At 36.7% G+C, this 14,716-nt stretch overlaps 1 protein-coding gene across 1 annotated transcript in view; it reads left to right on the top strand.

Moving 5' to 3' along the window:
- Positions 1 to 9,940, top strand: part of GAS2 (growth arrest specific 2) — an 84,429-nt gene extending 74,489 nt beyond the window's left edge. Inside the window, exon 8 of the mRNA XM_021528539.3 lies at positions 9,253 to 9,940. Within this exon, the coding sequence (XP_021384214.1) occupies positions 9,253 to 9,471 (219 nt within the window). The 3' untranslated portion in view covers positions 9,472 to 9,940. The remainder of the gene's footprint in view (positions 1 to 9,252) is intronic.
- Positions 9,941 to 14,716: the final 4,776 nt, after the last annotated feature.

The raw sequence follows: 14,716 nt of genomic DNA, 5'->3' as shown, positions 1-14,716 counted from the left end.
GATCCTTTAAGGCCTTTTAATAAAAACCTACTTTATTCTTTAACTCTCTCTAGGCTCTGTTCTAGCCTTCTCAAGTCATCAGGATCTGAAAGAGACAGTAACAGTTTTTTGGCACAGATAGATATGTGTGGTGAGATACGGAATACAGTAACAGCATCAATCACCACAGGACACCTTGGCTCTCAGGTACTATTGTCTCTAACATTCCAGTGGGTACTTCTAGGCCACCTGGTTGTTACCATTTTGCTCATCTCCACATCCTGTTTTCTACTTTCTTATTCCGTCACTACCCTGCTGTTGATGTACTTCTCACAATCCACAACTGGCTGATCTTCAGTGATACCCTGTTAGATTTATCAGAGTACTGTTAGATTTATCAGAGTATTTCTTATATTTATCAGAGTACTGTTTTCAGCCATTGTGTTGCCCCTTTCGGGAGGCTGTGGTGCTGTCATAGTATGATATTCTGATGATACATAAAATAAAAAATTTTTCTGGTACGTTGTTCCTGATACCTCTGCAAACATGTCATTTACCTGCTCTCTGCTATAAATGGAGGCTTGTGAAATTACTTATTTCTCTTAGATCACATAGGGCTTTAATAATTTAGCATCCTACTCATTTTTAGATACACAGTGTCTTCATGATCAAATATGTGTTTCCTAGCTTCTTTCAGACCTTTATAAACCCAGATGTAAGTAAGCCATCAGATTTTCCACTTCTGTACCTCTTCTAGGGGAACTCTCTAGGAACAATTTGCAAACTTTCTCCCTGTAGTATTGGGTTTCTGACCTGATTACATGCTAGTTTTCCTGAGTTGTGACTAAATATAAGTCAGATTTTGTTTTCATTTCATACTGCTGTGAGGGTTAGTGGAGATTTGCTTTCTGCACAAACTGAAAGAGTGGAGCAGGGTTTAGCCCTGCGTAATGGTGAAAAGTGCAGGGTTGTGATACTTGGCAGCACTGTTCCCAGATTTTTAAATGGTTTTACAGTTTCCACTTGCCTTCCTGCTAGGAGTCATTTGCAATCATGTATGAATTATAAGTTGCTTAAGCAGTGTTTTAACATAATATAGGTCATACCAACAAGGTATAGTAATATATGAAGTGTTTGTTTTTGAGCTACAGCAGTCTGATTACAGTGGAATCACTAGCCACTTACTTTTGGGAATAGCAAACACTTACAGATGTTTTCTATTCCCAGTTGTGTTACCAGCACTGTACCGAAAATATGACATCTTATATTAGCATTCCATAAGCACTGTGAAAAACAAGATTTTTGACTGATAAAGTAGTTTAACAACTTGAGTAATTACTGCAAAAACAAATTGGAAAGTCATGAGGTAGAAATCCCAAAGGAGGTCCTAATCTCTAGGCATACACAAATGGAATACAAAAGGCTTGAAAAGAAACTGAATCCCAAAAGATAAAGGCAATCTCATTTTAACTCCTCTTCACTTACCCTTGTTTGCTTAAGTTTTTCACAGAAAGGAGTAGTTTTGAAAATGGAGGCAATTGCCAAGTGGACAGGAATATCAGTTTAGAAAAAGGAGAAATCAACACACAAGCAAAGTGACTAATCAGTTAAGTAAAAATGAATTGGGTGGAAGGAGTTAACTTCCTATTCTAAATGACAAGAACTCTCTGCTGTGTGTTTTAGTGAAATGAAACAGCTGATGTTGTTACATGTCTTTTCATAGAAATATCTGTGAGATTAAAAGGAGAACTAGAAGGCTGCTTGAAAGAAGTGGATTTAATTAACAAAGAATATAGTGGTTAGGGTTTTAAAACCTTTATCCTAGGGGCCTTTTCATTTTAATAAAAGGGTCTGACTCAGATTTCCAAAACACATGACCCAAAATACGTTTTGAAGAATTGGACTTCACATTGTCTTCACTAGGAACTACCTCTCTCATTTCTTGAAAATGTGTAACTGGTTTCACTTGGTAAAAAAGTGTATCTGTTACTGAGTAAGCGTCCAGCAAGGAGATCTTCACTTTATTTATATCTTTAAACATATCCATTTCTACTTTATTTCCAAATGTATTACTAGGTTAAAGTGTGAAACAATAGGTAATATATATTTAAGAATATAATGCAATGTTATATTACAGTAACAAGTTATAGTACCCAATATTGTATTTTATAATGATACTATAAGCTGGTATCACTTTACAAATCCTGAATACTCAACTGTGTAGGGAAGAAAATTTAATGAAAACACACTTAGAATTTAAAAATTCTGTCATAGAATAGTGACTGTTAGGCGTGTCTGTTGCCCACTAAATCTTATGAGTCTCTCATTATGTCTTAATTGAAGAGAGATGGCTTTTTTTAAGGAGTAAGTCTTCTTTGAAGATACAGTGGTATCTGTGATAGATCACAATAATAACACTATCTCATTCTTACTGCTGAAAAAGAAGCCCTCACTATTAATGTGTGTCTACTGTAGATATCTGAAGCAGTTTGGAGTTGAATATGGAAAATGGTACAAAAATATGAAATTGAACCCTAAATTCTTCATTGGGCAGATGAGGGATCTTGCCATAACTTAAGTAGAAGATAGTGCTTGTCTTAAACATGCCACTATATATAATATACCACTCTGCTGCCATTCCCTTTTTTTTTTTTTTTTTTTAATTTGGTACTTTTACTATTGTTTTTGCCTAGGAGGACTACATGGCATTTAGTAGTCAGCACAGTTTTGCAGAAAACCTCACTTACTTTTACCTTCAAAAGGATAAGGGTTTGCTTAAAACCACTGTCTTTACTGTAGCTGACCTCCTCAGTGTCCCGCATGCAGACAGATGTCTGCAGTCCTCTTGGATGAATTTTGTTTGCAGAGGGAAGTGACAGCTAAATTTTGAAAATAAGAAAAGTGGATAGTTACACCTGCCATTTTCTTTTAATAATACTTTTAATGTTTAAATAGCCCTTTGGGTATTTACATATCTGAATGATTATTTAGATGCCTTTTGTGTTTGCGTAAACAAAATCTGTTTGTTCTTTTGATCTGAAACAGAAGTTGTTTAAATTAATTAAGTGGATACTTGTTAATCTGATGCAGCCAAAGATGTAACATAAAATCCTTTGTAATTCAGAAAGTATGTTAATGCTAAAACCAAACTGTAGTGTAGCTAGAAATATTGTGACAAGCAATTAACATATGTTTTTGACGTATTTTTTTCAGTCTGAGCTTTTTTATGACCTTTTTTTCCAGCTAAGAGAGATTTGTTTAATGTGATTCACAACATATAACTCCCCAAAAATGAGAGGGAAATGTTAATCCAGAGAGCCATCTATTTTCTATGTAATTATCATGGTGCCTGAAGAAACAGAGGAAGTGCAGGCTATTCTATTGGGGCTTCAGAATGACAACACAGAAAGTCAGAGCTGGTCTTTAAACAAATCCATATGTAATGGCTGAGGTTGCATCATCTGGAGCTTTTAAAACTAGTAGACGTTTTTATAAAAACATTTTTGTATAATCCTGTATAAAGAGGAGAGCTAGGCAAAATGTGACTTAATGAGGGATGATAAGAGAACATGAGGAGTGCATATTTCCTGGTTTTCATGTGGAGAAAGACTTACTTATCTTTACTTATTTTTAGGATAATAGGACTAATAAAGGGACTAATAAATTATCATCTGCCAAAATATACATTAATAGACTGCAAATAGATTACTTCAGTATGGATTAATAATTAGTAGCTGGAATTGGCTACATAATTTGCACTTTTTCAGGTTTGTAGAGGTGAGGTTTTGTTCTAATCCCTTGGACGTGCACTCAGGCACATAAGTGACTCCTTAAAATAAGTCTAAAATAAGCTTTACTGTTTTATTAGACTAAAACATTTCTCTAAGAAGACAGAAATTCTATGACAAAAGGGGAATGAAAGCCAAGAGGAAGTGTTGTTGGAGAGAAGCTTTCTAGCTTTCCCACTGGAAGCTGATTTTCTTCCGTATTCTGATGGGAATTGCTCCCCTGATTCCTTGTGTGTAAGTGATCCTTCTGTGTATAAGAGCAGTACTGCCTTTTATCATATTTATGCTACAGTGTCTATAAACTTTTTAAAATAGGACTGTCTCTAAATAGAACCTGGCTGATTAAATCAGATCATACTTCAGGATTTTGCTGTAAATTTTATGAGGAGTTCTAGTGATGAAGTTGCATAATCTTTGCTAATGGGATATTTTTAATATCTACATTTGGCTTGCAAGCAAATAATCAGGAGCCTATTACACACTCTGGTGTTTTCAGGTCACTGAATTCTCAGAGAAGTGGAAAAACTTCATGTAGTAACAAAGTTACCTATAAATTTCAGAAAATTTGCATCTCTGAATGAATTTAGAAAACATCTAATTTTGTATGAATGCCTTCTACCACCTGCTATGGTGGTGTCCTCTTCTTGGCCAGCCCCCAGCCATCCTGTTTGAATGGACTATCAGCATGGACTGTGAGCAAGAACTTTTGCATGTTTTGGTGACTGTCAGGGATGTTGAACCTCTGCCATCAGAGCCCCTGGGAAGCCATACAGCTGCACAGACTTTTCTGCACACTGCCAGTCGTCTGGAGTCTGTCTCAGGGCTTCACCAAGCTAGACCTGCTTCCACATTAAGTGATAAATGTGAGAATTTTCAGTGGCCACCTTCAAGCATACCTGGGTAACTGCCAAGCACTGGAATCTCTGGGGATTTGGAAGACTAATTTTGCTGGCCCTGTTTCCTGAAGCAGTAGTGTCTCAAGTCTGCTGATAATGTTTTTTCATCGATATGTGCATCAAATTCCAAGACTTCACCTTTTGCCAGCACCAAACATCAGTTCTTCTCACAACTGGGAAGGACTGCAGTCTCTTACATGGAAGGGTTGTCCTACTCCATGAAAATGTCCCACTGCAGAATAATTTGTCATTACTTGACGACAGCATATTCTAGATACAGGCCCAGAGACTCACTGGGGCAGACTAAAAGCCTAGATCTGAGTCCCATTCCTGGTCTGAGATTTGTATCCTGGTCTCACTTTGTTTGTTTTTTTTACGAAGAATGGTTGGTGAATGCTGAATACTGCTGAGATTTGAGAAAGTAATTTATTTTTCACAGACAGGAGAGTAGATCATCAAAAATGATCCTATCTAGCATCAGTGGGGATTGCAGCAGAATCATCAGCTAGAGGTACCATGTCTGAGGGTGCCTTGTTTGTGGGTGACAGAATAGGTGTGTGCACCTCTCAGTGGAGGCAGCAAAGCCTTCAAGCTTGCTGTGGGCAGCAGTCTGCTACAGTAATGCACATAAGTCTTCAGAACAGTGGTATTTTCTTAGTGTTGACCTGTGATGTTTCTGGGGATGCTGTGAAATGTACTGATCTAGAAGCCCAATTCATGATGTTGCTCTGAACGCCACTCAAAGAAGGATCCTTAAGTCCTAAGATATAAGCAACAAGATACATCTACTGATGACAGTAAGTCTAAGTGGCTCATATTGAGTAAAATCTGATTTCTTCTCATTAGCAATGTCATTAATATTTCACTTTTGTAAGTGTGAAATTTTTTTTGCACAGCCACTAGTGTGGTGGTCTGCATTATTTTGCCAAACACCTTCAATTTTTATAGTCAATGTTCTCTCAGTATGTAGCCTACACTGTTTCTGAAGTTGGTATGAAGTCATACCAACTAACTCTATTTGCCTTAGCTTGCTGCATTTATCTTCCAGGTTCCTTTTGATTCAGCAGGCATTTTGTGTTGGCTTTTGTAGTACTTGGGTCAGATCTATAGTGTGTAATTCCTTCTTCTTCTTCCTCTCACCTCCTGAAATGTTCTGTAAGAAAGTTATAATCTGAGTGTGTCACCATTGAGTCAGGAATGGGAATGAAGGTGACACACTCCATGCATTTTCAGAAGGCATAAGAGCTACGTTATTACAAAACTTCATGTTTTTATAAGCAACATCATTCACCCAGAACTTGATTGGTTCTTAATGACACCTGTCACCCCATTGCTTAATTAGGAACAACACCTCTTTGTAAATACCTTTCCATAACATCATGTATAACATATTCCACATGTTCACAAACACCAGCTGCAGAGACTTAAGGTAAGAATTGTTTTAATTCTTTTCCTGAGCTTTCTCACAGCTTCCCCAGGGCAATGCCTGGGAAAGTTACCTGTTTCTTTTTCTGATTAAACTGTCAGCATCACAGAAGTGTAACTATATTGGGCCAGATTTTTAGTTCCTATGAAACAGAATAGATTTTTTTTTCAAGTCAGTAAAATGCTGCTTATTTAGATGAACTTATTGTCTTCACATACAGCCTAATACCTCTTTAATAAGGCATCAAACTCACCAAACTGATGGATCTGAAAACTGCCTAGACTATATTTTACTCTGAAGCCAAGGTGCTATGCAATGACAGCTTAGGGTCACCTAACTTCTATTAATTATTTCCCTTGTTATCTCTGGACACAGCCTTGGTGCCTACCAAAACAATCTATCATTTCTTCCTCTGAAATGCTATTTTCTGGTCCTCTGGTTTGTTATATGTTTGGTTCACTGTAGATTCAATGACAGATTCAAGAGAAAAGAGCTTTAATGACAGCCCTCCTTCAGACTGAAATAATGGAATTTATGGCAATCATAAACATAAGTTGGATTTTTTTTCAGAAAGGATTTTCTTAGTTTTAGTTGGCTGGCTAGCAGTGTGAAAATACATGTACGCCATTAATGTATTTAAATTGATACTAATAAACTTTAATATTGTAGAATCCAACCTTTTTCTTCTCGGAGATCTGATGCAATTGAAAAGGTGAATTGGATGGAATATGAAATCTCAGAAGTTTCATCTTCAGCTGAAGTGTTTTGGGGAGAATATTGGTTTTTCAGTTAGAAAGTAGAGTAAGTTGTTGGTGTTTTTTTTCCATGCTGAGAAGCCTTTCATTCTTCTGTGGAGCTGGAGCAATTCTGAAACTAGCAGAATTATTTTGGATTCATGTTGATGTTACTAACATCAAAATATGACTGTAGGAGTAAAATGATGCATTTGTGACACAGCACAGCATAAGCAGTTACTACATTTAGGATGTAGAAAAACTCAGCCCGTAGAAAGCAAACACTCAGTAAAATTTGTAATAGTATAATAACACAAAAGATAAAAGAGGGGAAAGACAAAAGATGTGCATTTAACCTAAGCATCAGGAAATAGTGTGTTTATAGTGTGCACAGTAATCAGCAAGGGAAATTGAACTAAACATACTTTTTGCTAACTTTGCATCTTAATCAAAAGCCCAACTGCTCTTGGAACATGAATCGTCCTATGATAATATAGGGAAGCTGAAATTCAGGCACAATCAACCCCTCCCCACTCCATGTTGTATTGCACCAGTTTGGCTTAAGTTGTTTGAATGTTAAAAGTTTTTGGGGCACTTCTCAAAAGCTTTTTAAGGCATTCAAAGAGAAGAAAGTTGCTAAATAAAATTCTCTAGACTGTCTTAAAGCTCTGTCTCAATTTGAACTTCAGTTTTCAAACCTGATGCAAAAACCATTTGTTTCTTTCATGATATATTATCCAGACTAAAGGTATGATTCAAATCTCATATCCTTGTCAGCTCAAATCAAAGTCTTGAAACTAAAATACAAACCCTGAGAGAAAAAGTCTGATTCTGTTTTCACTCCCATCAATCTAGAGAAAAATCTCACTTGTGTACAGCTATTGCAGAAGTGAACACTCCACAACCCAGAGCAGGCTTGATAGCTGGGAGATACTCATCAAACTGAGAGTGCTTGAGCACCTCTTTCTGATGGATCAGAAGTAACTTAATTTTTCAGTGTCCATAATTGATTGCACATTGTGTTTCACATAAAAGCCAAAGTGCACAAGCAAGAATTTCCTTGTGTAACCATGTTTTAAATGAAAACTGTCAAATGAGATTTCATCTGCAGCTGCTTATTCTAATGAAGAGTTCCATTCCTTATAAATGTAAACTGATTTTCAAACTTTAGTAAGATGTACAACTGGCCATGCTTTCTTCACTCCAGGTGAGTCTTTCTCCTGATGTCACAGAATTCAAACAATAGGCTGAGGTGGGGGGGTTCTTTGGTTGAGGAATTTTTTTAAGTTAATTTTTTGCCTTCTATAATGTGTGATTTTGTTTGACTGAGGATGTTTCCTGTTTTGTTTGCTATGCTGTGTTACAAAAGGTTTATGTAACATCTAAGTCCCAACTGCAAATACTGCCAGCCCTCAAGGGAGTTTTGTACGTCTCGATATTGGCATCACTGCCATACATCCAAATTCAAAAACCCAGACTGTGTCAAATGTCTTCTAGAAACCTTTTACCAGACCAATTTTTAATTTCCTGTACTACAGCTAAATGTTGTTTAGCATTTCATGAGATATCCTGATCAAAGCATTTTTCAATGTGGCATTTACGTTGGTTATAAAATAAACCAATAAAATATAGAATGTGCTGCTTTACGATACCTCACTGCTATTTATTTTACTCATCAGCATGGAGAAACAAAAGGAAGAAATTAGTAAAATCACCAACTGAATTCAAGGGTAGGCAAGGAGAAGGTACACTGGCACTTGAAGAAAACTTTTATTTGAATTTAGGCAGAAAATTCAGTTGTTTCCAAACATAGAGAAATTACTTCTGATGTACCTCATTGGATTATTTTAATTGCAGCATTAAGCTGTTTTATTAGAATGTATAGCCAGCAAAACTTAATTGTAAAAATAAATGTAACTTCATTCTCTTAATTTTTTTTTCTTAAATATTTCAAAGATAGGGGAAATTGTTTTGATTGTTTGCCCTTCACTACTCCTATAAAGAAAAGCCAGTTTCAATTCAATATAAAATGGTGTCTTTACTAATATATTTTTAAAAAAATCTTTAGGTATTCATGTTCCCTGACATATTTCTACTGAACACGTGAAGAACAGAAAGACTCCATTCTGAGGAACTAGGAAAATGTGTAGCATTTATTTGCATAAAATATGAATACCTTTAGTTTAAAATACCAGCTCATTTTCTTACTTTTTTTTTTTTTAATTTACTTTAAAAATGCAAATAAAAACCACTCTGGTATTTCTCTTCCTTTTCTTTTATTGTACAGTATTTCCTTTTATGTATTATCATCACGTGTTTTTTGACTTTCAATTAAAGTAAGCAGTTTTTTACAGCAAAAAAAGCATGATTCCTTTAGGAATGGCTGCCTCTCAGGAGTGTTTTTGGTTTTTCCTCCCCTGTAATTCCAGATGCTGCACAACAAGCACGTGATGGTTCGTGTTGGGGGCGGCTGGGAGACCTTTGCGGGTTACCTGCTGAAGCACGACCCTTGCCGAATGCTCCAGATCTCCCGAGTCGATGGGAAAACCTCCCCAGTGCAGAGCAAAGCTCCAAACATCAGGGACATGAATCCAGACAATTATCTGGTTGTTTCTGCCCATTACAAAACCAAGAAGGAGATTAAGTGAAATAAGCTTCTCGTGTGAGTGGGACTTCATGTATGTAGGTCCAAATTATTCTCCCAAGTGTAGTGAAGTTAGGTAATGCTTTAAAAGGACGTTGGAAAATTTAACACAGACTGGAAATGACACCCCATTTTGAAGATCTTTGAATTTAGAACTATTTATTTCTAGTATTGTATCTTTTATAGCAAATTACCCTCGATAGGCAGATTACTACAATCGGATAATAAATAGACATATCTTTTTAGCCAAATTATTACTCTTTATTACATGAATGTATACTTAGAGCTACGTAAAGGAGTGCATCCTGTTAATGGAAGAAAATACACAATGAAATGTATTTGTACCAAAATCTTATTACTTTGAATCCCTGACCATTAGTCTAGTTGAAATATATATATGCAGGTGGAAAATGGGTATTTGGAGAAATGATTTGGTAATGTCTCTTGAAATGAAATAAAAATTGACTATTCGTTTGTTTTTCAATCTTCTTAATTAGTAGAATATAATGGCTTATTGCATGCCAAACAACTTCTGAAAGCCGTTGCTTAAAAGAAAAGAAAAGCCCCTTCACACGGTTTTACTATTTAAAACTGAAGACAATGCTGAGTGTTTGATGTGTGTGTAGATCCTTTCTGTTTTTCACAAAGCTGCCCGGTGTGGAAGCATGGGGCAGTGGGAGGTGGCCCCTTCCTGTGTCAGACAGGGGAGCTGCTTGCTTCCACAGGTGATGTTCTGCAGCCCTAAGGAAGCAGCAGCAGGAGCACAGCCTCGGGCCCAAGGACGAGCTGCAGGAAACCAAGTCCTTCTGGAGTCCCAAAACATGGCACTGTTCTGGGGTATGAGCTTTTCCTTCCCTTCTTTTTATTGCTGGTTATTGTTAAATGTGAAATATTCATTACCCTGTAAATAAAGTGATTTGCATTCTCATAAATCATTCGCACGCCTCTAATATAGCTAAATTGTATGTGGGCTTCATGATTTTGGCTACTTTTCTATGTTTATATTTGGTAATTTATGTGCCTTGTAGCATCCTAGAAAAATCATTTTATAGGATTGTTTCACTGTATAAATTTAAAAATGAAATAAATTTTTTTAAATACTCATACATTTTGAATCTCTTATTATTTGTAATCACTCATATCTGCTTTGCTTCTACTGAATGGATGCCTACAATGCACAAGACTGCTTGCTGCCCTAATAATGAGCTGCACAAAGAAAGGGGCAAACAGATAACACAGAAATACCTGTATTTTTTGAAAATTAATTTTTCTTTGCAGGAAAAAAATTCAAAAGCATCCTGGAAATACTTTTTTTAGTCCTGACTAGTATTTTCCTCTATTTTCTGATGTTAATTTTTTTTTTTTTTTAATGGTCTTATGATCTGCTCCTGTGGTCTTTAACAGGAAAATGTCTGTGGGCTAGAAAGGATCAAGACCATCTTTCATGTTCCATGCCTTATTAAAATCAGCACGTTGTATCTGGCTTCTGTGGAAAAGGCCCACCTCACCATGTAAAAATACCTGCTGAATGCAAACAGTTCACAGTTGCTTGGTGCAGCAGGCAAAGTAGCAGGACAAAATTCCAAAGTTACAGCCTTTTATCATTATTTTAAAACACTTTCTAGGAAGATTAAACACATATTCAGCAATAAATCTTTTGAAAAGCTATAGGAAGTCTCAGTTGTCACAGAAGTTGTCATATGTCCTCCATAAGGGAGCAGAAAGCAGACCACAAGAAACATAACTTTATAAAAAATGTAGCATAGCTGAAAAAACCCCATGATCTTAATATAAGCAATGAGAGATCTGTTTTCAAATGAAAAGGGAAGGAAATAAAATCACTCGTAAAAATATGAAATGTTTATTTAGAAATAATGGCTAGTTTTTTAAACATAATTAATTGCATTTCACAGAATCATTGAGGTTGAAAAGACTTCCAAGATCTTAAAGTTCAACCTTTATTTCCATCATCCAAGACTAAGTTAGTGTTTTTATTATGATGTTGGTTTTTAAAATATTTGAAGTTGTTTGTTTATTAATAAATCAGAGCAGATAATTATAAAAAAGGCATTTGTAAATTTATTTTAATAGTAAACTTCAACAGTTCCAGTAAATCCAAATCAATATTTTAAACTAAACATGAATCCCTTTATGTGCTTGGACTGTACATATAATATTTTTTTTTTTTTTTTTTTTTTTTTTGGGGGGTACTCAAATGTCTTTTAAAAAATCACATTAAAACACTTCCTGACTTAAAACTTCAACTTTGCAGGTTCCAGAATGTGAGACTATAGGATTTTATTTTAAGTACTGCCAGTACCACCTGATGTAAAAAAACATGCAGGTGGGACTTACTGCTTTTGACTGCATTGATGTGAGTGCGAATAATAGATGAGGAAGTGAAAGCATCAATAAAACAACCAAAGAAATGCAGTAAACTGGTTAGTCTGGAAGAAGGGGTTGGAGGTAAGTGTTGCTAATCTGATCAATAGAATTTTCATAGTGTGTCAGGTCCTGCAGCAAGGTAGGAATTGGAAAATTTGTTAGGAACCTATGGCTCATTTTATAAAGATAAAGCTGAGCAGCAGAATCTTGCTCAAAGGCATACAGCCCTTGTTGCAGTGATAGGGGCAGAACAAATTCAGGTCATTTTCCATTATGTAGTGATTTTAACTGTCTTGCTGTGTAAATTGGCTGAATGTGAAAGTTGAGGAGGCTGAAGTTCTAAAAACTTTAACTGATAGGAGCTACAACAAAGCCTTTTCTCAAAGTCCTTGTAGACCAAACCCCATGGGAGATGCGTGTAAATAAATTGTGCTTAATTTCAAAACGGATAAATGATGTAAAGTTATTTACAAAAATACATTATTATTGTATAATGTCAAATATGACTCGTCATGCTGGAAGCCATTCAAAATTAGTTTGGAAATGTGACTGTGATATCTGTTACCACTCTTTATAGGAAGTGCAGTCTGTCACCTTGCTATTCATACATTACCTAGAGATTTTTTCTAAGCAAGATTATTTACATCACTGATTGAGGATAGGGGTTTTACACATCTTTATTATGGGGATAATTGATCCTTCCTTTGCAGTACCACCTTTTTGTCCAGCAGCATTTCAGAGAAGATATGGAAAATCTATGGCAGCTAGTTAAAGGATTGTTGGGGATGAGTGAAACAAGAAGGCACTATATGTGTGGGAAAAGTGCAGCAAGTTTCTTGTATCTGAAGACATAATCCTGAATTTATTACTCGTGTTCACTTTAGATCTGGAAGATGAGCTGTTTGCCACAGCAGAGAGTTACAGAAGCATCTCCTAGAGATGCTGACAAGGGATGGGCTCTTTTTGGGCTTACCCATTGTACTGCCTCATTGGCAGCAGCCTGGGAGTACCTGACAAGGGAGGAGGCACAGTGCTGCTGCTTTGCTGTGTCTCCTGCTTTCTTAGCCTCTGGTGTGTCGACTAAGGTAAGGTGGAACAGACAGGTGGGACCACACCAATGTTGATGGGGCTGGACAGGCTTTCCCAGACTCTGGAAAAGCTGCTGGCACTGCTTGTGCCTGATGAGCTGCATCTCAAGTACTTGGTCTTGTCACTGCACCAAATCCACATGCTGAAGTCATCTGTGCTCTTCAGAGTCCACTGTGATGCTGCCCATACTTGAGGAGACACAGCTTCTGTATCTTCCCAAATTTCAGGACATCTACTACAAACACTCTCTCTCTAGCATGATCTTCGTATTTTAACCATATGGAGTGGCAAATGGTTTCACTTTGTTGCTGCAACAAAGATGATGCTATCACAGTCATGGAGAGTCAGCTTTTCAGTCCAGTTTTTAGCACTGTTTTTTAGCCTGTCAGTTTTTGAAGTACAAGACTGTGCTTTGAGAAGATGAAGGAAAAAGAGTTGCACTGATGTCAACAAAATTTATCAACCATCTAGATAATCTGTGTGAAAAGGTGCATGTTGACAGCCTCTGAGGTGAAGTAAACCACCAGGATTGAGGGAAATAAGGACAAAACTGCTGTGGTTCACATAAACTAACTGCTGCACTAAACAATAAGGAAGACAAGAGAAGACATCTGTAAGGAGAGAGCAGCTCTCAGCCCTACTGTTCTGTGGCACAGGTCAGGTTGCTATTAGCTGTACAGTACTGATCTGCTTTAACTGTCAACTGAAACAAAACTTAAACCTTAACAGTAAGTGGTTTTATTTACTCAAATAATTCCCAATCAGTTGAGCCTGGCCAATTGGATATGTATGATATAGGAACATCTTTTAAAACAGCTTTGTAGGCGATTCATAAGCTAGAACTACATACTCCCACATCATCTGATGTGGTTCCTTAGCCGTAGAATAAATCCAACATTCAAAATTAGGTCTCTTAAGAAGCACAGACAGCTCTGGCTTTTCCATAAAGGATGGAGAGAGAGAAGAATGTGATTCTTTTCTCTAGGTTCTTTAAATGGCTTTAAATGAAAGTGTTCATAGCACTAATGGAAGCAGAAGCTTGGATGACAAGAGACATGGTTATTTGCTCCCCTTGCAGTTTCAGAGGAGCATATAACAGACAATGAAGAGAAAAATGTTTAAAGTTTTAAATACCCCAAGCGACCAACTAAGTGCAGGTATTGCTTAAGTGTCTTGTAGGACACCTACTGTAATGCTAGCCTGAAATTCTCATTTCAAATTAATATCTGAGGTACCTTTTTATAACTCAAAGCATTTTCACTAGACTTTAAAAAAATTATTATGAACAGTTAATACACTGAAGACAGCAATTGCCAGCAATCAAAGGAAACTGAAGGCAGTCTTCAGCCAAGGATACAGCCTCTTTTAGCCCAAACACCATTATGTTAATATTGAAAGTTCTCCCTTCTCAGCTCAATTCTGAAGGCTAAGCCAGGAAACTGTGTCAGGACTGCACTCTCAGGACAACACTGGGCAGTACTGAGATGTGAAAGACAAAATACATAGTTCAGGGGGTGGAAAAAAAGCCTCTGTATCTTGACTAGTCAGAAATGCAGCAATTGTGGTACTGAGCCCATGCATAATGTGCACAGTGCTCTCTGGGGAAAAGAAAATGTTTTTGCACGTAAGTAGTCCACCTAAATAGATAACACAGAAACTTTTGGAAATGAACTGGCAAGATGGTGGCATAGTAGCTGTTTTCCTGTTTGTTTTTCAAAATCCTGAGAAGATTAGCATTGCCCTCTTGTGGTAATAAATGAACACAACTAATAACA

The sequence above is a fragment of the Lonchura striata genome, chromosome 6 (genome assembly GCF_046129695.1).
Source record: "Lonchura striata isolate bLonStr1 chromosome 6, bLonStr1.mat, whole genome shotgun sequence".
NCBI lineage: Eukaryota > Metazoa > Chordata > Aves > Passeriformes > Estrildidae > Lonchura > Lonchura striata.
Note: the sequence above shows the minus strand (reverse complement) of the source record. Positions and strands in the feature narration are given on the sequence as shown.